This window comes from Parasteatoda tepidariorum, chromosome 2 (genome assembly GCF_043381705.1).
Source record: "Parasteatoda tepidariorum isolate YZ-2023 chromosome 2, CAS_Ptep_4.0, whole genome shotgun sequence".
Taxonomy (NCBI): domain Eukaryota; kingdom Metazoa; phylum Arthropoda; class Arachnida; order Araneae; family Theridiidae; genus Parasteatoda; species Parasteatoda tepidariorum.
In genome coordinates this window covers 73,689,101-73,713,089 of record NC_092205.1, presented here as the reverse complement: position 1 = coordinate 73,713,089, position 23,989 = coordinate 73,689,101, and the positions used below count along the sequence as shown (strand labels likewise).

Genomic DNA, 23,989 nt, shown 5'->3' with positions numbered 1-23,989 from the left:
GTGTAAAAGAATCCAAATAATCAGTGTGATAATCATTACCTCACGTTCGTAATGTTGCAAAAGCAGCGGTAATCGTATTAGGAAAACGATTACATATTCATAAGATAATGATTTATCATAGGAAGAAAGATGATTTTTTTGTTCATTTTCATTATTTAATATGACAAACGTGCAGACGATTTTTGTCTTCGATAATAAAGTTTGACAAGCATATTTTGGCATCGACTATTTGTACTGGATTAGTATAAAATTGTTTAATGCATTTCTGAGTTATTAGAACCAAAATGATGTAAATATTAAAATTTTGGTTTTTAGTTTGTTATAATAAGACAAGTTAAATTGTGAATTAATTTTATGGAAAAAGAAATTGACTAGAGAAATAAAGTAAAAGAAATATTAAAATTTTGAATAATAATAAATTGTGTTCTATTTAAATAGTGTTATAATAATTGATAATTGTAAGCACCATTATAAAGCTTGTTATAATTTTTTTAAGAATTCATTATATGCTTTATATGAACATTTTCTATAATATATTGATTCACAACAATTTATATCCTTTTAAGTGTTTAAGTGAAATAATCGTTTTCTCAAAGAACTACAGTTTAAAGTTTAAAAAAATAAAACACGTTTTTACGTTTTTTTAATACAGCTTGTTTTTAAAGCAACTTAAAAGCTATACTTTTAATAAAACTGTTTTTTTTTAAAGAATGTTTTTTAGAAAAACATAATATAAAGAAGCACTTGCTAAATAATGAATTATTTTATAGAAATATTTCGCAAATTGTAAAAAATGTTAATGCTCGTTTTAATTTATATCATACGAAATGTGGATAAATAAATATGCTCAAGTTGTGTATCAATTTCAATGAAAAATTATGTTTGATGTAGACAAATGACATTATTTTTCGTATTTAATTTGCTTTAAGGTTTTTTCAAGAAACTAAGCTACAAAACGAAAATTTAATTCTAATTTCGAACATTGAATTACATTAAGAAAAAAATTAGAAATAATTAACGTTAATAACGCTATAAAATAAGAAATAATTAACGTTAAGAAATAAATTTAATGCTCTCTAACTCGCAATTATTGTATAAAATATAACCCAAATTGGTCATAGTTTATGAAAAAATTTAAAAACGCACATAAAATCTTCTCTTTAAAAATCTTTTTTCTTAAATATACTATAGGTTCATTTCTTTGTTAAAACAGCGTTTATAAATTTACTGAAAATACGAATAATTTATTGCTCATTAAATTTTATTGATTACTACAAAATGTTAAAAAATAAAAAAAAACTATTTTTTAAAAAATTATAGCATAAAAATTTTTAAATTAACTTTCTTAATACAATACTTAACTAAAGTATTTTTTTAAAAAAAAATCACAGCATTCAACTTGTGTTCCTTTTTATTATTATCTTTAAACGAAACTAGGAAATAAGATACTTTTAGTTTTTAAATTGTTACAAAATGTAATTAATTTATTACAAACATGTATTTATTTACTTCTCTAATATTTATACTGTTTGTTGAACAAATTTTGGAAGCAAATTGAAATACATACGAATTCATAGCGTAGCTATACTAAAGTTTAAAATTGAGTAAATAATTTCCAACAAATAAATAAAAATTTTCTTACTGTTTTTTAAACAAAAGAATTTTTTTTTCATCAAACGCTTTAAAGATAAACGTATATTAAAATCTGGCATCTCTTACTTTTAAGTAAATAATAATGATATTTAGCACAATTGAATTAAATTTTTTTATAGAAATTAAACTCGAAGCACACTAAATTATTCTATAGTTGAAAGTTTTCAAATATGCACAGTAAAACTTTCAATTTACATAAGAGAATTCTAGAATGCCATTACCTTTATTAGAATTTAGATTTCTGATTTAAAATTCTATTTAATCGCATATCACCAAAATTTAAAAATGCAAATGAATAGCAAATCGCAATACTCATATATTTTAAAATGTAACGATTAATGTATTTTAGACTAAAACGATGTATTTAAACAGTCTTTTCCAGACAGTCATAACAATAGTCATAACAGAATGTCTGTTTTCGAAATGTAACATAATCGACATCAGGTTGTGAAGCATATCAACTCATTTAAAGTTCAGGAAATTACAACTTCAGTTTCAATGTTCGAATAAATAAAATGGTAATGGCTAGGCTAAATACAGCCAGAGATATTTTAGTGCTTTGGGATGTTAATCGGATGTTAATTTTGTCTTTTTTTTGTTTGGAGCATCATTTTAAGAAAACTATTGAAGACAATAAAGAAATGTAACACATGTTTATTTTAAACTATAAAACTCAAGGTTTGGGAACAAGTTATCAATTTTGAAAAAAATTGTTTTCCAATTTAAATAAAAGAAAAAGCAAAGATTTTTTTCTTATCCAAAAGAAAAAATTAAACCAACACAACTTTAAAATTCTATAAATGTTATCATAATTGTACTTGAAAACTATTATTCTAAATTAGATATGCTTAAAATTTTTTCGAATACAAGTGATAATATAAATTACAAATTACATCTTACGTTTGAAAGTTTTATATAAGGATCTTTAATTTATTGTTGCACACTAAAATTAAATAAAACAAAGTTTTAATAATTGTATTTCTAAGCTAAAATAAGAAAATGTGTAATTACTATTCACCATGCATACATCAACTAACGCAACCGATAGATTTACAACTCCTGTAAATAGCATTGGCGACAATACTACCATTAAGTCAAGGAACGGAGAATGAATTATTCATTCAAAAATTCTAAAGCAAAAGAGCCACCCAAAACCCGCAGAGTAACACCTTAAATATGGTGTAAAAACCATTATTTTTCAATAAGTAGTTGACAATATGGGTATTTCTAAACTCTAAGATTTATTAGTCCAAACTTAACGATCAGTTTAAAAGATTACTGACACAAACGACACGAAATTTTTGCAATTTTAACTGCAGTTTGGTTTTATTGCGTGTTATTGCGTGCAAATCAAATTTAAAATAGAAAGTAATAATTTCATAATTCTTAGTAAATATGTTAAAATAATCACATTTTATTATTATGAAACAAAATATACGAAGTTTTATTTCTTCAATTTCAATTTTTTTATTACAATTAACCTTTTATGATTGTCATATTTCCCAAGTTTAAGAAAATATTGAGATTTTTATTAAAACTTTAATATTTCTAGTAAATAATCTATCTGAAAGTAAAATATAGTGTATTGCATTGGAACATATTTTTTTTAGTCCAGGTTTCTTAAGAGTTGAATTACTTAATGATGCTCTAGTGTTTAAGTTTATTAGTGTAGTTTTTTTAAAAAAAAAACTACCGCCAGTGAACTTGAGCTAATTTCCTGTAAAAAAAAATTATAGCTTTATAAGCACGTTTTACATTAAAATTATTTGTGATGTTTCTAATAATTTCCTTTCCCCTTTTTTTGGTGCACTATGCATATAAGGTTCATCTTTAAGCTAATACAGTTTTAAATTTTTTAACCTCTCACTATGTTTGTCCTTTCCAAGATATTTTATTGGAGTATAATTTGTTACTTCAATTGGACAACTGATGTTATTTTATTTTCAGGATATGTATTTATTAGATTATGGACATTATTTGATTTAAAAAGCATTTGTATATATGAGAAAAAGCTGTGTTGAATACTTAAAAACTAATAAAAAAATGTCCTTTTTTTATTCATAGGTGATTAAAAAAATCACACAAAAAACAAGATAACAATATAGAATAAATCAATTGAAGAAATTTTTTTTTAAAATTTTAAGTAATGTTGTTTAACAACCAGTTAATCAAACTTCATTGTAAGTGAAACTAATTATTAAACTATTACAGACTATATAATTATTAAACTATGATTTAAAAATTAACAAGCTATGACTGTTATTAATTATTTATTTATTCAGATAGAAAGGAATCCTTTTTTTATATTTTCTTTTCCTATTTTTTGAAACTATATTAAAAGTATTTTGATTAAAAAAAACTTTATAAATAAAATAAATAATATGAACATTTAATCTATATTTTAATACTGTTAAATATTTAAATCAATTAAAGTTATTTTATAATCGTTGCACAACTCAATGCTAAAATTCACTTAATGTTAATGTTACTGTCAATGTGATAAAATGGTAAGTGTGAACAAGAAATTTTTATGATGCATAATAGCAAAATCTGTAATAAGTTGAATATTATGCAGTCGTATTTCTACTTGTTATGCAAGTTATTTTGCTTATTCCGAGCAATGTAATTTAATTTATTCTATTTATTTCAGCTAATTAACATTCAATGCAACCAAATGGTTGTTGCTCATAATAATCAGCTTCAGAATGATTATTTTTTACGAAAGATATATAAATTCACAACGTTGGACATTATGAATAACATTTTATCATATTAATCAGTTGTTTTGGCTATAAATAATAATAAGTTTGTATACATACTAACCAGAATTGACGCAGCAGTAACATGTACATAAAATTATAGTTAAAAATATAATGGAAGGTATTTAAAAATGTATGATTTAGATTAAAAAAAGTAAATTTTTGATAATATCCATGAAAATATAATTTTTCAGTTATTTTTAAAATGATTTTACGAGGATGCAACGAAATGCATTTAAAAGCTATTTATATGAATTTAAAATAAATAATTAATTATTTACAGTGATATATAAAGATATAGGATAATTAATCAACGTGATACAAACATGCAAAAAATCTGATCAGATTAAATATTACTTAGAAAAAAGTCTTTAGTTTTCTCAACTATAAAAATATAGAATAAAAGTCTGAGAATAATTAGTTTTAGACACATTTGATGAAATTTAAGAGTGAAAATATTCAGCTAAATGTAAGATAATAAAAGAATGATGGAAACATTTTAATTTCAGAAAAAAATGGACATAATTTTTATTTTACTTGGAAAAAGTTAAATATTAAATTAGAAGAACAGCATCCACAAAAAACATGCATATATTATAATGTTTTATTAATTTATTTATTTTGAAAGTATAAAATTTTATGATATTCAAATTTTACAACGTTTTAATTTTTTTTAAAAAAATAGTAAAGGTGAAATTATTAAATTGGATTAATTTTCTTGATATTATCTTTATTAAAAAAATTTTATTTATAGTCTTAAAATATTTTAAAAGAGACATTTTAACTTCCTAGTAGATATTTATTTTCTTTTATAAGATCCCTAGCAGATGACAGCAATAAGATATAGCTTACTGTGTAAAAGATTTTTAGCAAAAACAGTTTAATGTTTAGATTCTTGTATTTGACAAAACTGTGTTAAAAAAGATTAAAGTAAGGAATTTAAAACTATTTATCCATTCTCAAGTATTTTAAAGCACTTTAACATATTTAATGAAATATTTCTGAAACAAAATGCCATTCTTACGCTTGTAATATTAGATATTACAAATTATTTAATCTCATAAATTTATGGATTAAGTTAATTTAGCTTTCTTAAATTTAATTAAAAAAGGCTTAATTAAATTTAAATATATAATTATAATACATAAGTCGTGAATATTTAGTGCCTATGACATAAATATCAATAGAATTCAAATTTGCAGCTGCTATAGCTATTGTTCCCACCATTTGAGAACTTAAAATATTAAAAACTCATTATAACATATTACTTTATCATTATCTGCTAAATAAACAGACAAACCCTTTTGGAAACATAAAATATGAGCATTTAAGTTAACAATTTCAGGTTAGAACTTGTTTATTTCATTTAGAATTTTTGATTTTTCCTAAACTATATCATAAATAAAATCATGGTATTAGTGTTTTTATCATTAACTTTTAAAATTATATTCTACTAACTCATATTTTTTTCAGCTAACAATTAAAATAGTGTAACTAATAACATGATATTAACAAATTAATTTTAATACAGTTGAGAAAACAAAGACTTTAGGAAAATAGAAACAAAAATAAATAAATGTACGAACCGCTAGCTTCATCCACTTGCTCTTGACCGCTTTTTTAGATTTATCCCCAGAGCCTTCTCCATCTTCGTCCATAGATGGACTACGACTCTCTTCAAATTGCACTTTTTTGCCCTTTTTTGCTGCACCCTCACCCCCTGCGATCTCATCAGAGCCAGCTGTCTCACTGACTACCGACCCTTCGACCGTTTCGGCAAGTGACACTCCATCTTCAACAGATGTTCTTGATTCCTGTCCACCCTCAATGGACGCACTGTCCTGCTTCACACCGGCTTCTCGCTCCTGGTAAGGCACAACGGACTCCATAGAACCCAGACTACCATACTCTGATTGCACTATGGAGCTCTGTCTGCTATCACTGACGCAAGAAAACGCGGCTGATTCATTAGACATGCTTGCTGTTAGGACTCCAGATTCTGTTGAATCCTCAGCAGCATGTTGTTTAGACTGTGAGTGATGTCTCGTCTTGGAGACAGTTTGGAAGAGGGACGCGAATTCCTCTGGGGCGATGCTCTTCTTTCTTTTTTGCTCAGCAATCTTTCTAGCTTCACTGGCAAATGTAACAGTTCTTTCCGATCCGTTAACAGGTACTGCTAGATCTGCTTCGGGCTGTGGTAATTTTTCCTCGGCATCGTAATAATCTTCGGGATACTCGGAAGTATCTTGGAATTCTTCGTCTTGATAATCGGTGTCTTCTTGAAACTCTTGATTGACTTCGTAATCCTTTTCACCGTAGTCTTTAGGCTCGTAGCTTTCTTGATAAGCTGTTTCAGCCTCACCATAAAAGACATCGCGATCTTCTTCCATACTGCCTTGTGTAGGATACGATTCAGCTGATTGTTGTTGAGGATTGTAAGGCTCCGTTACATTTACAACATCCGGTGGCACTTCATAAACGGATAACTCGCTTTCACTTTTGACGCTATCTGATCTTGACTTCGACTTGGAGCCCATTTTAAAACTATCTAATGTGCCACCTATGTTAAATAAACTAGTCATACTTCCATTTTTAGAGCCAGAAGCACTATTAGTAGAAGTAGTAGCAGGCTTGGATTCTTTCTTAGTTAAAGAAGGCATACTCATCATTTTATAGCCCTTTGATACTTTGCTCGAAAGCACGCTAAATATTCCCCCTCCAGTTGCTGCAGAAGTATCTTCTGCTACTGAAGTTGCAGAACTCGACAACTGTTTCGTAGAAGCCGAAATTGGACCTGAAGACACAGCCTGAGTTGAACTTAAAATAACATCTGAAGAAGTCACGGGGTCAGAATACTGTCTTTGACGACGCTTGCTGTTTCGAGACTTTTGAGGTGAATACCCTTTATGTTGAGGTGACGCAGTGAATCTTTCATTTTTAGTAACGTTAGTTACTTTTTCATGTTCCCGTAAAGGCTTCTCCGGAGGTATTTTTTGATTCTGAACAACATCTGGCTGATCCTGATAATTCACTTCTCTATCGTAATAGTTTTCAGCCTGATACTCAGGAAAATCGGACGATTGAGCAGAATAATTAGGATAGCTCCCATCGGCTGCTGCAGCTGCTCCTTCATAATAATTCAAATTGTCTTCATGATAAGCTTCAGGATTTTGGTATGGAACGTTATCAGTTTGGTCGTTCTTGTAATAAGCTTGTTCGTAATGGCTATCACTGTATTGTTGATCACCGTAATTTTCTGCCGAAGCACCATACTCATTGGTCCCATATGCACTTTGATTTTCTTGACTATACTCATTATATTGAGAAGATTGTATATTTAAAGCATTATCGTTACCATAAGTATATTGTGTGTTCGTAATGTCATTGTTCCAAGCAGGATCTTGTTGAACCCAACTTTGGTTGTTTTCTACATTTTGCTCTACGTAAGAGTCTTGTTTTTGGTATTCCACATATGTTTCAGGCACATAAGTGGGTTCAGTATAGTAATTTCCAGCATAATGTTCATCATTTGTCGCCGTAGGAAGCTCTTGGTAAGATTGGTCATTCATCGAGTCATTACTTTTTTCATAAAAAGGCTCGTTTTGTATTTTGTCATAAACATATACCGGAGGTGGCTCTGCTGTAGATTTTGAGGAATCATTTTGCTCGGGTGACTGTTCAGGTATTTTACTATTTTCCAGAAAAGAGACGTTTTCATCAGGGTATGACAAATTTTGTGGTTGAAATTTCTTTTGATTAACATCATACTGCTGAGTCATCTCAGAGGCTAAGTTTTGGCTATCAAGAGCTTTTTGAGCTACCGCTTTCGACAAGTGCTCATCTGTAGCTGGCTTTACTCCAAGAGATTTATCATAAGTTATTTTTCCAGATTTATCAATATATGGCTGTGGTAATTTTCTACGCCCAGGAGCTGGTGACGAACTTTTTGCTTTTTTCTGTGAGACGTTCTTAGGAGGAGGAAAAGTACTGCTGCTTCCTTTGCGATAAGTAGGTTCAGTTCGAGACAAAAGGTCTGATTTTTTTAAACGACAGGGTTGATAAGGTATTTGCGTTAATTCTCTTGTTTTTCGAGATTTATCTTTATGGGAAGTATTAACTTTGCTTGAGGAATGGTTATCACTTTGAGATTTCTTAGACATTGTTGTCGGACTTTTATCAAGGTAAGGACTAGCACTTTTTCTACCTTTATCGGAGGAATGAACTTCGGCTTTAACAGTTTTTGGTTTATCTATTGGACTTAAAGGAGACGTTGTAACGTCTGTAAAACTGTCTTCTTTGCCTAAAGTAACCGAATTTCGTTCTTGACCGTTGGCTGCTGTGTCTGATGTATATTCAGGACTTATTTCAGTTACAGGCGTTAACGCGTGTCCTTTTTTGCGCTCTTCCACCGTATGACCTAAATAGTTAACGTCCATATAGTTAGATGAATCTATAACTGTTTCAGAGGGTGCTGGAGCTAATTGCGTACTTTGTGAATATGTATTATACACCACTGGTAAGCTCCTTTTTGGACTGGCGCTGCTAGCGTCAGTCCAAGACGACGTGGACTCATATATTGACTCCCTAATGTCCTCACTACCTTTGGCACTGATAGTAATTTCTGGTGTATACCTTAGATTTTCGGAACTAGTTGCTAAGTCTATACTTGAACTACCATCCGCTGCAAAATCTAATGTTTTGGAAAATTCGTCATAAGTGGGTAATTTAAATTGGGAGAGAGGGTCAGACTCAAAATCACTTTCTGGTTCCACACTTATGTCTCTTCTGCTACGCAAAGGGCTGTTTCGAATGCTATTTAAAGTCCTGTATACTTCCCTTGCTGCACTGGATGTGGTCCCTGATGTCGATGCTTTGTGCAGATTAGCAGAGAGACGGTCCAATTCTTCAATATCTCTTTCACTGATGCATGGTGAGCCACCTCGATAACGCTTGTAGTCGGAAGCGGTAAATATTTCCCGCCTTTGTAATAAATCCGGATGGAAAAAACCTGGACTTCCTTGGCTATCCCATTCTGAAGTCTCAGAAGCGCTGGAGGGATCCATAAATTTGGATGAATAAGGAAATCCTCGATATTTTTTATCCCATTTAGAAGGGGATGCACCTAATTCACTTTCACTCACATCTTCCACTTGGGAACCAAATGCTCCGAGAATATCGCTCTCAGACAGATCACTAGGATCGATGTCTGGATGTTTCGTCAGCAATCTATCTTTGAAAGATAAGTCACCGATGACAGAACCCACTCTGGAGCTAAGAAACTCTTCCGGATCTTCACCTGTACTTCGTATGACAGACAACAACTGCGTGATAACATTCTGTTGCTCATACAATAAGATCTCAAGTCTCTCTAACTTTTCCCACATTTTGACGTACTCTTGGGATAGCAGATCCACTGCTCTCCAAGCATATCTAAGTTCGACTTCAAGCTCACCCAGTCGACCTCCCAATCGATCCATGAAGGCGTCAACAGCCTGCTCAACCCTCGTATTATAAAGATTGCCATAGTCAGCAGAAGCAACTCCTTTGTTGGAGTTTCGGACAACATCCATGATGTTTCCGTCACAATCGCTACTTAATGGATTCATCGATAATCATTTCTAAATACAAATCTCAGACAGATGGAGACTTCATCGTGTCTTCGAATTTAAATACAAAGATTAAAGCACAACAAGAAAGTTAGATACAGGAATTAAAGGAGATATTCTGAAAGATTCATTATTATCTCTAATCTACTCTAAATACTTTGATCTTAGATAAATCATCTATATGAATCAACTAGTTCAATAAACATACCCATATAGGCAAGTGGAGAAAGTAGATGCCAATATATGGGTACAACATAGTATTTTAAATAAATGCAGAATCCAACCTTGCTCATAAAATCACTTTAAAAATTTAAAACTCGAATAGAACTCTCAGATAGTCAAAGTAAACAGTAACACTGAGATCTCTTACAAAGACATAACATATTAAAATATCTATTAATATGTTTAAATGTGACTAAATTATTTCAATTATTTTGTTTAACATGATGAAAGACAAATAATTCAAAAACCAAGGCTTGTCACCGGAATAAAATTAAATATCTTCAATTCTTAAAATAAAAAACAGAAAAAAATAACAGAAATATATAATTGGTTTTTAACTGATAAAAAAATCTAAAGATTTAACAATTATAAATTAAAAAAAGTATATTACAAACAGCTTAAATTATAAAAAAAAATATTATACTCTTTGATCCGAAAACTACTTTTTCTCTGTCTAACAGACTATTTAAGATTTAAAACACACTTATAAGTTACGAGAATAAAAATAGCCTAATCTCTACCGACTCTGCTACATCCTTTCTTTACATTTCAAAACTGCATTAAAAAACTCCATTTTTGCACGTCCCACATTTCGAATCCTCTCTACCACATCGATATTAACGATCATAGTGTCGATTCCAAAACATTAAACAACTTATCCAGAAATCGAAAATGCAACAGATACCCTCCCTCACAAACATTCCAGAAATGGAACAAACTTATTCTTTCAACTTAATTTTACCAGTTCTTTGACACACAATGCACTTTTATCCAACTTTGTGTGTTTAACTTCCAAAAGCTCTCTGTAAAAATCAATTTATGTAGATTTCGCGCAACACATTTCACAAAAAGAAGCAAAAAAATAATAGAAGATATCCAATCACATGAGAGAGTAATCCAGTATTTATCCCTATAGCCAAGTAATCGTAATCCGATTTAATCCAAATGGTAATCCAAAGGGGTAATCTTTAGGGATCGCATAAAGGGGGTGCAGCAGCGAGTAATGCTGAAACATGACTGTCCGTAGCCACATCACGAGTTCCCATTAAAAGTATGGGGGAATATTGTGTGCGCCCCACAAAAAGGACAAGAGAGTCCGGGGTCGCCCGCCACCGCGAGAGAGAGCAGCAACTGGCGAACAGTGGCGCCCCTCGCTCTCCGCCCTTGGGAGGGTCCACGGCCGACGGAGGGGGTTGCGGCACTATCGATTTGCCAAAAGACGCGCCCTCTGACGTATAGAGCGCGAAGTGACGTAGTTGTTGGGCGCTCCGGAAAGAGCGAAGGGGCGCAAAAAAGAAAAATAAATACGGGCAACGTAATAATAAGCAGGGGCTGTGAGAACAGTGTTAAAGGAAGTTGGGTAGGGGAAAGGCGAGCTATGGTACGCACTAAGAACAACTTCTAATTCGAAGTTTGGGGAAGTTTTTCTCTTGAGTTTGAGTGAGCTAAGCTTTAAGTCCTCTCTTTTCTTGAAAAGTCAGGATATTTAGAGAAAGAAGTTCTGATCATAAAATCAGAACATTTTCTTTTGAACTGAACTTTTTTTTTATCAGAAGAGAAAAGTACTGTTTGGAAGTAATTAAAGTAAAGCGAAGTGGGAAATTATTTTTGCAAGTAAATTCGATATTTTGGTTTGAAGAAAAACCAGAACACAAAAGTTAAGTTCGTTTAATATATATTTTGCACTCTTGTTGTTGAAGACTGTACTCAATGTTGTTTTTATTAAAATTAAATATTTCTTTTAAGAAAACTCTACTTTAAGTTAGAACAAAAGTTCTCATTTAATGTAAAACTCGTATATTTGAATATGTATTAGTTACTTATACTTCCGAAAGGAATAACTTCAAAAAAATACTAAATACATAATTTGCAAATAATTTAATTGACAAAAATATTTTTGACTTTGTTCTTGATCAGAGAGGATGTAGATATTTCACCCAAAAAAGTATTTAAGTACACAACGAGAGGGAAATAGAATATATCTAAAATTAATAACTATTTTCTGGTTTTTTAAAATTGTTTTAACTAATTGACAAAGTAATAAAATTAGCATTGTTTTGGAGTCAGGTTTACAAACGATTTGTTGCATTTCTTAGAAATGCCATTAAGTGACTAATAATTGTTTCACAACATTTTACAATATACACATACAAAATTTTAAAAAGCGAAAACTTAAATACAAAAAAAGATATTTTTTTCCAACTAGTTTATTGTAAAACATAATTTATAAGCATATTTTATATACATGCGACTGCTATATCCTATTCAACAAGTTTGTACAGACAGAAAAATTCTGACGTGCTCAAAAGTTAGTTTTAAAACATATTTTCTAAGCAAATTTAATAAAAATGCAGTCTTTCTCTACAAGTTTGTACTGACAGAAAAATTCTGACGTGCTAACTTTCCGAAAAATAGAGATCTTAAGTTTTTATGATGCAACTGTGACTTTATTGTTGTAACATGACACAGATGGAAAAAAAATTATTATAATAAGTTCATTATTTAAAAGTGGGAATTTTATTTATAAAAGGTATTTTTTTAACCAATAAAATTTATTGAATAAAACGATTTCATTATTTTGTAGGAAATGTAAAATTAAAAAAAAAAAATGTAACAAATAAATATGCAGTCAGATTAAAATTTAGAAATTATATATAAAAATTATATTATAAATAAGTTTAACATATATACTTCATAATTAAGTGATAGTATAATTCACAAAATTCAGAAACGAGAGAAATAAAATTGCTATTTTCTTAAAAATAAGAATGTTATTTACAAAGGAAATATTTCTTCAAAATGATTTTAGAAACACTGAGATTTAACTATTTAAAAATAACAGTGTTATTCACAAGAAAAATACTTCTCTAATACTAAAAATACTACTTCAAGAAAAATACTTTTGAAAGCACTGTATTTAACTAATTAAAACTAGGGATGTTATTTACAAAGAAAATATTTCTGTCCAATGGTTCAGGAAACATGCAGTGATTCAACTATTTAAAAATGAAGATTTTATTCACAAGGAAAATATTTCTACCCAATGGTTTTGGAAGCCCTGTGATTTATTTAGTATTTAAAAATAAAGATAAGAATGTTATTGACAAAGAAAATACATTATATGCAATTGTTTTTGTAACAACGAGATTTAACTATATAAAAATAAGGGTATTACGAAGGAAGAGGATTTTAAAGCAATTTTATTTTATACTGCAACACTATTTATAAGTATTTTGCAAATATAAACAACCAAATTAGTTTTGTTCATTTTTAATACTTTAAAGAACTCATGTACGCGAAAATCGTATAATCCATATATCTTGAAAATTTGAATACTAGTTTTGCTAAGAGCTTTGCGAAACATAAGAAACTGAATTTGAAAATAAGCTAGAAATCACTTTAAACGCATTAAAAAACATTTACAATAAAAGCTATTTTATATAACAAAAGTGGTAGAGATTGAAATTAAAATTTACTTACCTTTGCAAATCTTGAGAAAAAGGTTTAACAGTTACATGGGATAACTCACGAGTGATGTCATTAACTCTTTCAAATACATCCAATACATAAATGTTTACATAATTGCACATTACGTTTCAAAGGGTGGATAAAAAATTAATAAATTTATTAACTTTCTATTTACACTGAAAACTACTGTCTAGTTGAAATTTTTACTGAAATATTTTTAATGAAAATTGAGTTAAAAAGTTAAGCTTATTCCAAACATTGATGTTTCATGCAAATTAATAAACATAATGAAATGATCTTATTACAAACAAGTTTTTTACGCATTTTGACCTTTATACCTTTAAGTTCGAAGCATTTATTTAAGATTTAAAATAAATATTTTAGGCTTTAAATTCTTTTAATGAATAAAATAAACAGTTTTAGTAAAAAATTGTATTTATTTTATTTTTCTTACTTCACATAAATTGCGTATGGCAAAAAAACTTTATATACAACATGCCTATCAAATGAAACTCAAAATAACCTGACCAAAATAAATTTTTAAGGAAAAATATCACAAATCTAACCAACCATCTATTCTTTCTTCCTTGGAAAAAAAACACTCAAACTCAAATCATTAGAGATGAAATCTGTACTTTTTATTTTACTTATTTTTCATTTGTTATTAAATTAAAATGACAAGGAAATGTTAATTCTAATTTGTCAGCTTTTATATTAAAAAAATGCATTTTTGTTTTTAATATATTTTTCTTACAAATGACCAATGATAGGCAATTATTTTGTAATGCTTTGGATCACTTACTTGTAAAAGAGGTAAATACAAAATGTTTAATGAACAAAGGCCAGAAGAAATCTTACCTGAAAAGAAAATATCATAAGAATTAGAGCGAATACCAAACAAAAATTCCACAGAACTAAAAATTATATGCATAAATTTTTAAAGTATATTTATCCGCGTATTGCAGAAGAAAATAAAGAATTGTTTAATCTATAGTAATTTAGAAATGTGCAGCAATTTTCAGCTTGATTGCACAATACCATGGCAAAAATTATACGGAAACATGGTTTAATTTAACAAACTAAGGCAACAGAAAATGCATATACTGTGAACAATTCCGTGATAAATTACTGTAAAAAGCACTGGCATCCTGGGTGTATCATTAGTGAAATCCATTTTACATTAAAATCTATTTTTACAGTAAAACTTTATACCGTAATTTTTATAGTAATATTTATTTTATGACAGTGATTCAGTGGTCTTACAATAATAATACTGTAAAAATGACGATATCTCAGAATTTTTGTTTCGAAAAATGTTACGGAAAAAAAGGATTTTACGGAAAAATGTAACTTGATTCGAAATTTTTTACAGTATTCTGGAATAATGTTTGACAAAAATTAAATAAATGAAAATATATGCAAGTTACGTTGTATTATTATTATTAATATTTTAATAAAAAAGTAATTCCGAATGAAAACTAACTCATTTTAATTAAATTCTGTTTAAATCTTAAGTGTGTCATGAAATCTCAAGGCAATGCTTTTGTAACGAAAATGAGATCAGCATTGGAAAGAATATGTGTAAACTATGTTTATCCAACCATATTCACCATGTTATGCTCCTCCCTCATATTTAATAACGAACGTAAACCATGTTAAGCGAATCTGAAATCTAGTTAAATGATAAAAATATCGGGATAATACCTGACATAACCCGAATCACCTTTCTTGAATTTTTATTTGGTTATTTTAAAATGTTGAAGAGTGCTCGTATTATGTAAAAAATCTCAAATTAAATTGCAATAAAAAGTACCGGCGAACACATTCTAATTTACGTGCTCAATTTTGCGATTGCTCTACTTTTTCAGACACCATTCTGATCTCACCCAGAGTGTGAGAACGAAGAGAATATTAAAAGTCTTGAAAAATATTTATACACCATTTCTTATATGACATTGACTTCGTATACTATTTAAAATGCATCATTAATTTAGACAGTTTAGTTATTATTTGTTTAGTTATTATTTTGTTATTAAAGAAAATTTTTAACTGCGTTTATCTTCCTCCCTATGTCGCATCCGTAAAAAAAATTAAATAATTAGTAACATATACAGTATATAATATTCTTCAGTATAAAAGGAATTAAGGTATACTATCAGCAATTTAAATAAAGGAATGAGCTGTTCTTACAAATCTCCATTACAAAAACCAAGTATAAAAGCTTAGATGATTTAAAGCGAAGGAGAAACCAAACTAAACTTGTTTCATTAATGAGATTAACGGAAAAAAGCAATATATTTGTTTTAACAATTATTTTGTTAGATTTTAAGATACTTTTTTACTGAGTTTATTTTTCTCCTCATGTGTGCATACGTACAACATACGAAAAATAATGAAATAATTAGTAACATATACAGACAGTATGTAATTTAGTATATAATTTTGGACTGTATAAAATGAATTTATATATGTTGTTAGCAGATTTGACAAAATAATGAGCTGCTCTTATAAATTTTCATAAAAAATATCAGCTTAGATGACTTAAAGCAAAAAAAATCTCATTTCATTAATGAGACTGATGATAAAAGGTAATATATATTTTATAGCCACAGCCATTTCGAAATTATTTTCTTTAAACATTGCTCAATGAAAAACACAGCCTTTCTAATATCGTGACAAAAACTAACAGTAACTAATTAAAAAAACTAATAAAAGATATTAAAGAAAACTCTGAACATGCTCTTTTTTTTAGTTTGTACTAGAGCTAGGAAACTTATAAAAAAGTCGAACTGTACTTTTTTCATAATTAAAAATATCTTTGATGAAGCTAATAAATAATTATACATTTTTATCTTCTCAATTCTCCTGAAAAATTACTGAATAATCCAAATTAAACTTTTTTTATTCCCTTTCTAAGTTTTAGCATAATTGATACAAAGATAAGTCGAAGATATCTTTAAAGCATTATGGCATTTATCCAAAGAAAACCATTACAACCAGTTATTTCTTTTGTTTTAAAAAAAATTAGATGTCATTTCTAATATCATTGGCCTTTTAGGAAAATTCTACTGTTCAATACATGGAAAAGTTATTCTATAATCGTGCCAATTCCGGAAAACTGAATTTCTAGTCGCGTGACACTGTTTTTTTATATTTTTTATTTCCTTCATTTCCCTATCATCGCCACCATGATTATCTCTTTTTAACGGGATCATAAAAAACGTCGAACAATCATAGCGGAAATGTATCCAAATGTGCACTAAAAATTTCCAAATCGGCTCCAGTGAAACGTGCAGGTTGCACATTCTACTGGGAAAATTCCGCTTGAGGAAAAGACAGCAAGAAAAGAACTGAAAATGCAGACGACGTGCTGTGAGAGAATAGTTCTGCAGTGGGGAGCAGGAGTGCGAGAAGACGACACGAAATAGCGGTTTTTCGTGAGAAGGAACTCACAAAAGAAAAATTCGATTTCTTTCTTTCTTTTAGATGGGGAGGGAGACATTAGAAGAGGTCGATTATTTCAACCACTATCATGGCTTTTCGGATGGAGAACCATTTTCATTTCATTTCGAATCCCTATTTTTAGGCAAGGAAGAAAAAAAAATCGAAAAAGGTAAATCCTCCGCCATCTTTTTTGTTTTGTATGAGGAAGAATATAAAGGACTTTTATCCTCTACCTTGGCGGAAAATACTACCTTTCACTCACACGTGACGTAATACTTTGAGTTATTTATGCCAGTCATTGGCGTGGTGAAAGAAAATGGGAGCCAAGCAATAGAGATTCACCAACTCATTTTATTGTTCAGTCAGTTATTGTAGTTTAAAATGCTTGGCGATATGAAAAGCGCATCTAAAAAAATGACTTTTGTTTATCACGCAAACTACTCAACTCTGCGGTCAAAATGAATCTCTATTTTTATCTAAATTGAGATATAAAAGCTTGAAATGAATGGGAATGAAGAAGCTAAAGCTTTCTATATTCCACGGTATAAAAGACCATATTTCATAAAATTTATTTTATGATAAAAAACGCAGCATGATTGAAATTGTACAGTTAAGAATCAAAACTGAATTTTATTATTATTTTTAGTTTAAAAATTCCATAAGTATTAAATATGATATAAATGTTAAGCTCGTAACATAATATAAATGTGTATACATTTTAAACATTTACAGTAGCGTGCGGAAGTCTCCTGTCATATTTTAAAATGCCGACATCTCAGAAACTATTCGACTGATTTTTCACAAAAATTTTGTATTTTACCAGGTAAAATTACATTCTTTAAAATGATGTGAAAAATTGTATATCTAACAATTAAAATTTTTTTCGACTAATATGAAATAAAATAATAAATGATGAATATTTAATAAGTTATTTTTTTGCATAGAATTATATTGGGATATATGCAATTTAAAATTGTGCGCGAAAATGTTTCAATTCGCTTAAAAAGTTCTCGACATATATGGCTAAATACGCAAAAAGTAAAATTAACATTAAAGGGTCCAAACTTTGGACCGCTCCTTTACCAAATTATTGAAACCATACTTCCCAAATTGCGGCCAACCCCTATATTTTGGTGGTCAGAAACCAAATCCGTCCAGAAATAGGTATGCTTATTCAGAAAAAGAACGTTTTTGTTTCCGATTTCGTAACTTAAAATTATCGTCTGCACTAATTGACTTAATAATCAAGGCAGTTATTGGGAGCTTTCAGCATATTAATGGACAAATCAAACTGAAATAAGAAAAATATTTTCGGTATATATCCAATTTATTTTTGGAGCCCTACTAACTGAGTTTTCAATCCAATTAAATTTTGGTCTTTAAAAAGTTTTTACCTAGTTAAAATTTTTTTTAAAATTTATTCTAATGATGAATTTCTTAAAGTTTATTTCTAATAATATTCATATGAAATATTTTTTTTTAAAATTTTGATAAACGATACATTTAAGCTGCTTTAGAGTGGTATGCTATATATATTAGGCGATGAAAGAAAGATGAAAATCTATAGTCTTTAATCCCTTTTAGGAAAAACAACAAGCCAATCAGCTGTATCATGGAATATAGTAAAATCGGAATCTCTAAAATCTTTCAAAGTACCTGCCTGAAAACAATACGAAGGAAAGGTTTGGTCTAAATGTTACTTTTGATAGAAAAAAATATGGCATCTCACTATATAAAGAAAAAAAATGAAAAGAATTAGTTGGACCAAATTAAATAATTTTAAGTAAGATAAATCGGAACTCATACGGATCAAATTTGAATAATCGAATAAATTTCTGAAACTTATTTACAGCGCTAGGCATTATAATAACATTAAAAGTCATGACAGTTTAGCCTATTTGAACTTTCCAGTACAGTACATAAATCAGAAACAGCTTATTCACATGATTTTATGAGTATTAATCATGCTTCCTTAAAGTGAAACATATCTTTCCAATATGGCTCACTATAACACACCTAAAGAAGATGGATAGTCTTTTCAGATGAAGATGAATATGTAAATTGCGAACATTATCGACAAAAAAATCCTTTTTATTCAAATTTAATATCGTTCGTTAATGCACTATCCATAACTGACAGACTGTGAATGACATTAGAGAGAAATTCGACTAAGAGTTAATCGAGTTTTTATGTTTCAGACAGTGAAATTTTTCATAGCTTTAAATTATGTAGTAACATGTAGATGATTAAATTATTATAATGTCTTATTCAAGTATGAATGTAGATACGTTTATAATATTAATATTTTCCGACGTAATTTGAATTTATATAGAAAATATATGTATGATGTACTAAACACATTACGCAAACATAATGCACTACATACATTAGCTGTGCACTGTACGCTTTCCTTTGTAATATTAGCAAAACAGTTTTAAAATCTTATAAAATGCTTTAATATATTATATTGGAAATAATTAGAAAAAATTGCTTTTTTATGTTTTATTTAAATAAACTGGTAATTTCTTAATATACAATTGTTTATTCTTAATACAATTAGTTATTCTTAATACGATAGGTTATTCTTAATACAATTGTTTTTTACAATTTATAATTACAAAACAATTTACAATTTTTTTACTTCGCTAAAATTATATTGTTAATACTGATTTCAAGACGTAATATTTCATATTTATTGTCGATTGATAAAATATAATCTTCTGAGAACTGCTATTTTAAATTAATTCAACAAAACACATGACTCATTGTTTGAAATTCAATAACGTAAAATATCGATTTTTTATTATTAGTGTTGATTATTTTTGGCATTTATATTGTTTTTTTTGAGATTATTGAAGCCTAAATTTTAATTGTTTGTGTTTCATATATTTGGCATTTGATAAAGCAATTCATACCTGTGAATTATCTGATTTTACTTTTTATAAAACACGTCAATTGCTAATTGTTTAAAAATTAATATTGAACGTCAATAATATAAATGTTCTAAAAATAATAGCACTTTGCAAATATTGGAGTCTATATATTGACTTTTAGCCAATATATTTCAGGGTTCTTTGATATGTTATAAATTAGTGGGACTATCTACGCTTGATTATTTAATACTGTTAAGGAAACACGTGATAACACAGCCGGGAACTACAAGAAGAAAAAGTATGGTAAAAACTACAAAAATATACCTTTTTTCTGGTTCGATGGAAACATTGAAAAGCTGGATAATTCTTACCGAAGCGCTTTCGTAATGATTTTGGTAAAATTAAAATATGGTTTCAGAATGTTTGATAAAGTTTGGTAAATGTAAAATTCGATAACTTTGACCCGATAACTTAGAGCACGATATAAAAACGATTTAATAGGTAAAACTTATTTTTCAGTTCTGTATCTTTGATAAAAGGTGTAGTAATAAGAACTATAATTTCGAAAACCATAATGTTTGATAAACCGTTACCATATGAACAGAAAAATTGAAAAATGAGTGCTTTAAATATCGTATATTTTGGATTTTATAACCAGAAATGGTGTTTTTTTTTAACCAAAAATGCCCTTATCATATAGTACTACTCTTTCACCAAAAATTGTTTTGCTTGTAATCATACAAAATGTTAAGTTGCTATTATTTTTATAATTCAGAGTTATTTGATGTAGGAACTTGAATTATGTACAAGAATTAAAAGTCATTCACAATTTTTCTTTTTTTTTTTCTTTTTCCTTACGGGATGCTTCATAAACAGAAAATATACATTTTTAAAAGTGTAGGGCATTGAGTAGCACATACAAAAACAGAACCAATATAAAATACTTTTCAAAAAAGCATATTTGTTTTAATATGCAAAAATAAAACCATATACGTATTTATGTTTTGTTATTATTATTTTTGAAAGTATTTAATATGCATAAATCAGTGTAAATACTAAAAATTGTGAAAGATAAATTTGTCCCTTAAAATATGTACGAATTATATTTAAAACTATTAAAACGCAAAAATTTATACGAGTAGAATAATATCATATACAAGGAACAGGAATTTTGATTTATTACATTTAATTAACTAAAAATATTAAAAAAGATATAAAAATTAAAAATAGACGTTAGTATAAATATTATTTAAAAAAATTGTAACTTACAAAATTTCTTAATTTGTTTTAATTTTTGAACTATGTTTGCTGAAAATTCAATTTTGAAATAAGATCTGAGTTGATTATTGGGGAATCGGTAGTAGAGTGCAAAACGATATAACGTTACAAGTTAACACGATAAAATTGATAAGGAATCACAACAGCAATCGCGATTGAAATTAATTCTATGGAGAAAAGTATGTGATGTTTCATATTTCATCATTCATTTAAAGATAGTATTAAAACTATCAATATTGAAACTTAAAGTTTTAACAATAAATTAATAGTAACATAACATAAATTTTAGTTACAACCAGTTTCAGTTGTGTAATTGAACCACCGATAGATTTGTTCTAGCAAATTGAATTTTTTGTTACTCAATGATTCTGTTCAGGTAGCTGTAAATACGTTTTTAGAGCAAAAGCACTATGGAAGAGGGAAAACTAACTTCTACAACCAAACCTGTCCAAGCACGTAACAAAATGGCATCAATAGTATATAGTGGATTAAAAAAAAGTGATTGAATTCTAAAGTATTAAGATGAAATCTTAATGGGTTCAGGGATTATTTTTTAATATGTTAGTTGATTTTAGAATAGAAAGAATACACTCTTCATCATCCTCAGTAATGATCGAAATTTTTTGAATCATAAGATTATTAAATTTTTGTACTATCTTGAACAATTTAATTGTAATTGTCAAAATTGAAAATTTGAAATAAATCGGTTTTACAGTAATATATTTTCAAAAATCCATAATTTTATATTTTAATTTCTCAAAACCTGTTCGTTTGATTCCGTTAGAATTTTTAAATTGTTATTTAAATTTGCATACTCTAAAAAGAAATATTCTAAAACTTCGTTAAAATTAAGATCATTATTAAATTAAATTGAATTAAATAATTTATCAGAAAATATAATTGCCTGAAATCAACTTCAAATAAACGAGTTTTATAGTTGCGATTTTTTTATTCGCAACTTAATAGTTGCAGATTTGGATAACGATAATAGGGTCAAAACTTTTTATAAATTTTTTGGCTAAAATACTGAGATAGCATTTACTATATTGCGAATAACTCTCCTAATGTTTTAAAAATAAAGAATTGAAATACGTGTTAAAAAAAGGCGTATTTTTTCAGAAAATGTCTAATTTAGTAACCCCAAATCATCGTATGAATAAATTAAATTAGCATATTTTAATTTTCAGTAAGTAAAAATCTGATCAATAGATCAAATGTTTTACAACTATTCCGTTCATCATATAGGTATGACTAAATTCTTTTGTGCTTTCATTTTAATAAAATTATTTTCAAAATCATTAAATTTGTTTCTTATATATTTCATGTTAAATGATTTTGCTAACATATAATTTCCCCTACTAAATGCTAGAATGATTTTTAAGGATATTACTTTGAGATTGAACAGTAAGTGCATCTGAATTCAGAAGTAAAACATGTTTTTCGTTTTGCCTTTGCCAAGCAGAGATGCATCTCAAAGCGTAGTTTATGGTGGGGCTATATATCCTGATTGCGTGCTATATAATGGGAAGCGTAGACAGACACCAGACCTGTCTGAGCAAATCCAGAATAGGCAAAGGCATTGATCTGCATGTCGGCTGTTAAACAACGGATTATTATCACTTTTTCATAAGAGAATAACGTATGATTATAAAGTCAACGCATATGCAACAAATTATACATATTTGTATAATTTTAATATACTGTTACTTTATAATTTTATCACACTGTCGGAAATAAAAAAACTCTCACTTTTGACTTTCTCGAGCTATTTTTCGTTTTAAGAATCATTTTGCCACGAAATCACTTGATTCAAGACAAAACGCGAACTATCAAATATATGACAAAAATGTTTCCTCAACTCGGAAATTCATCACAGTGCATTGTGGGAGATTGTTAACTTGAATGACGAAATTAGAATGAAGACTAGAAGGTCAAAAATTAAGTGATAAAGTCAAGTAGTTTGCCTCGAACAAGGTAGATCCCGGGTTTGAATCCTGCTACATTAAGTGCTATGAGGGTCTTTATTTATTTTTTTTTGGAGAAAAAATAGAATGACGAAATATTTCTTTAATTTTAACGAAATTTGCTTTCCTCAAAGTAGTTTTAATGTAGATTTTATATCCTCAACTACTTAAAACGACGTGTTTGTTTCAAATTTATATCATGCTGCATTATTTTCCAAAACATCCATTGTGGAGGTAACTTATACATTTAAGTAAACACTATGGCCGAATGATTTGTCACCTACCACTTTATTTTCATTAAAATTATAACATTAGAAAACATTCACTAATATCTATAAAAAAGTAAATACCTAGGTATAAACGGCTCTATCAGTTGAATTTTATAATGTTTAAACTTCGTAAAACTAAGTTTCAGTTTTATGATGCCATCAGCGAAAGCTAAAAGCTAAGTTTAAAAAAAGGACCGATAACAGCTATGCGGCAAAATGGAGTGAAGGTATCAAGCATTTCAAAACAACTTAAAATATAAAGTAGAAGCGTAATTAAGATATACAAGCCATTTTTCGGCTTCCAGCTTGGTCACTTTACAAAATTATCTTGCACAACATATAAAGTTTAATGATAACTAAGTCGAATGCACAACACAACGGTATTTAAGATATTCTAATTCTTCAACCCCTCCTACAACCGTTTTAAATAATATATTAATAAATTTTTTTCAC

General features: G+C 28.6%; 1 protein-coding gene across 2 annotated transcripts in view; it reads right to left on the bottom strand.

The window, feature by feature from the left end:
* LOC107444247 (protein unc-13 homolog B) overlaps positions 1 to 23,989 on the bottom strand; it is a 541,472-nt gene that overhangs the window by 172,918 nt on the left and 344,565 nt on the right. Inside the window, exon 1 of one of the 2 annotated variants that reach the window (XM_071177753.1) lies at positions 5,999 to 11,915. The exons of the other annotated variant lie outside the window; for it this stretch is intronic. Coding sequence (XP_071033854.1) covers positions 5,999 to 10,018 — 4,020 coding nt within the window. The 5' untranslated portion in view covers positions 10,019 to 11,915. Of the gene's footprint in view, positions 1 to 5,998; positions 11,916 to 23,989 lie in introns of those variants that run through there. 2 annotated transcript variants of the gene reach the window in all.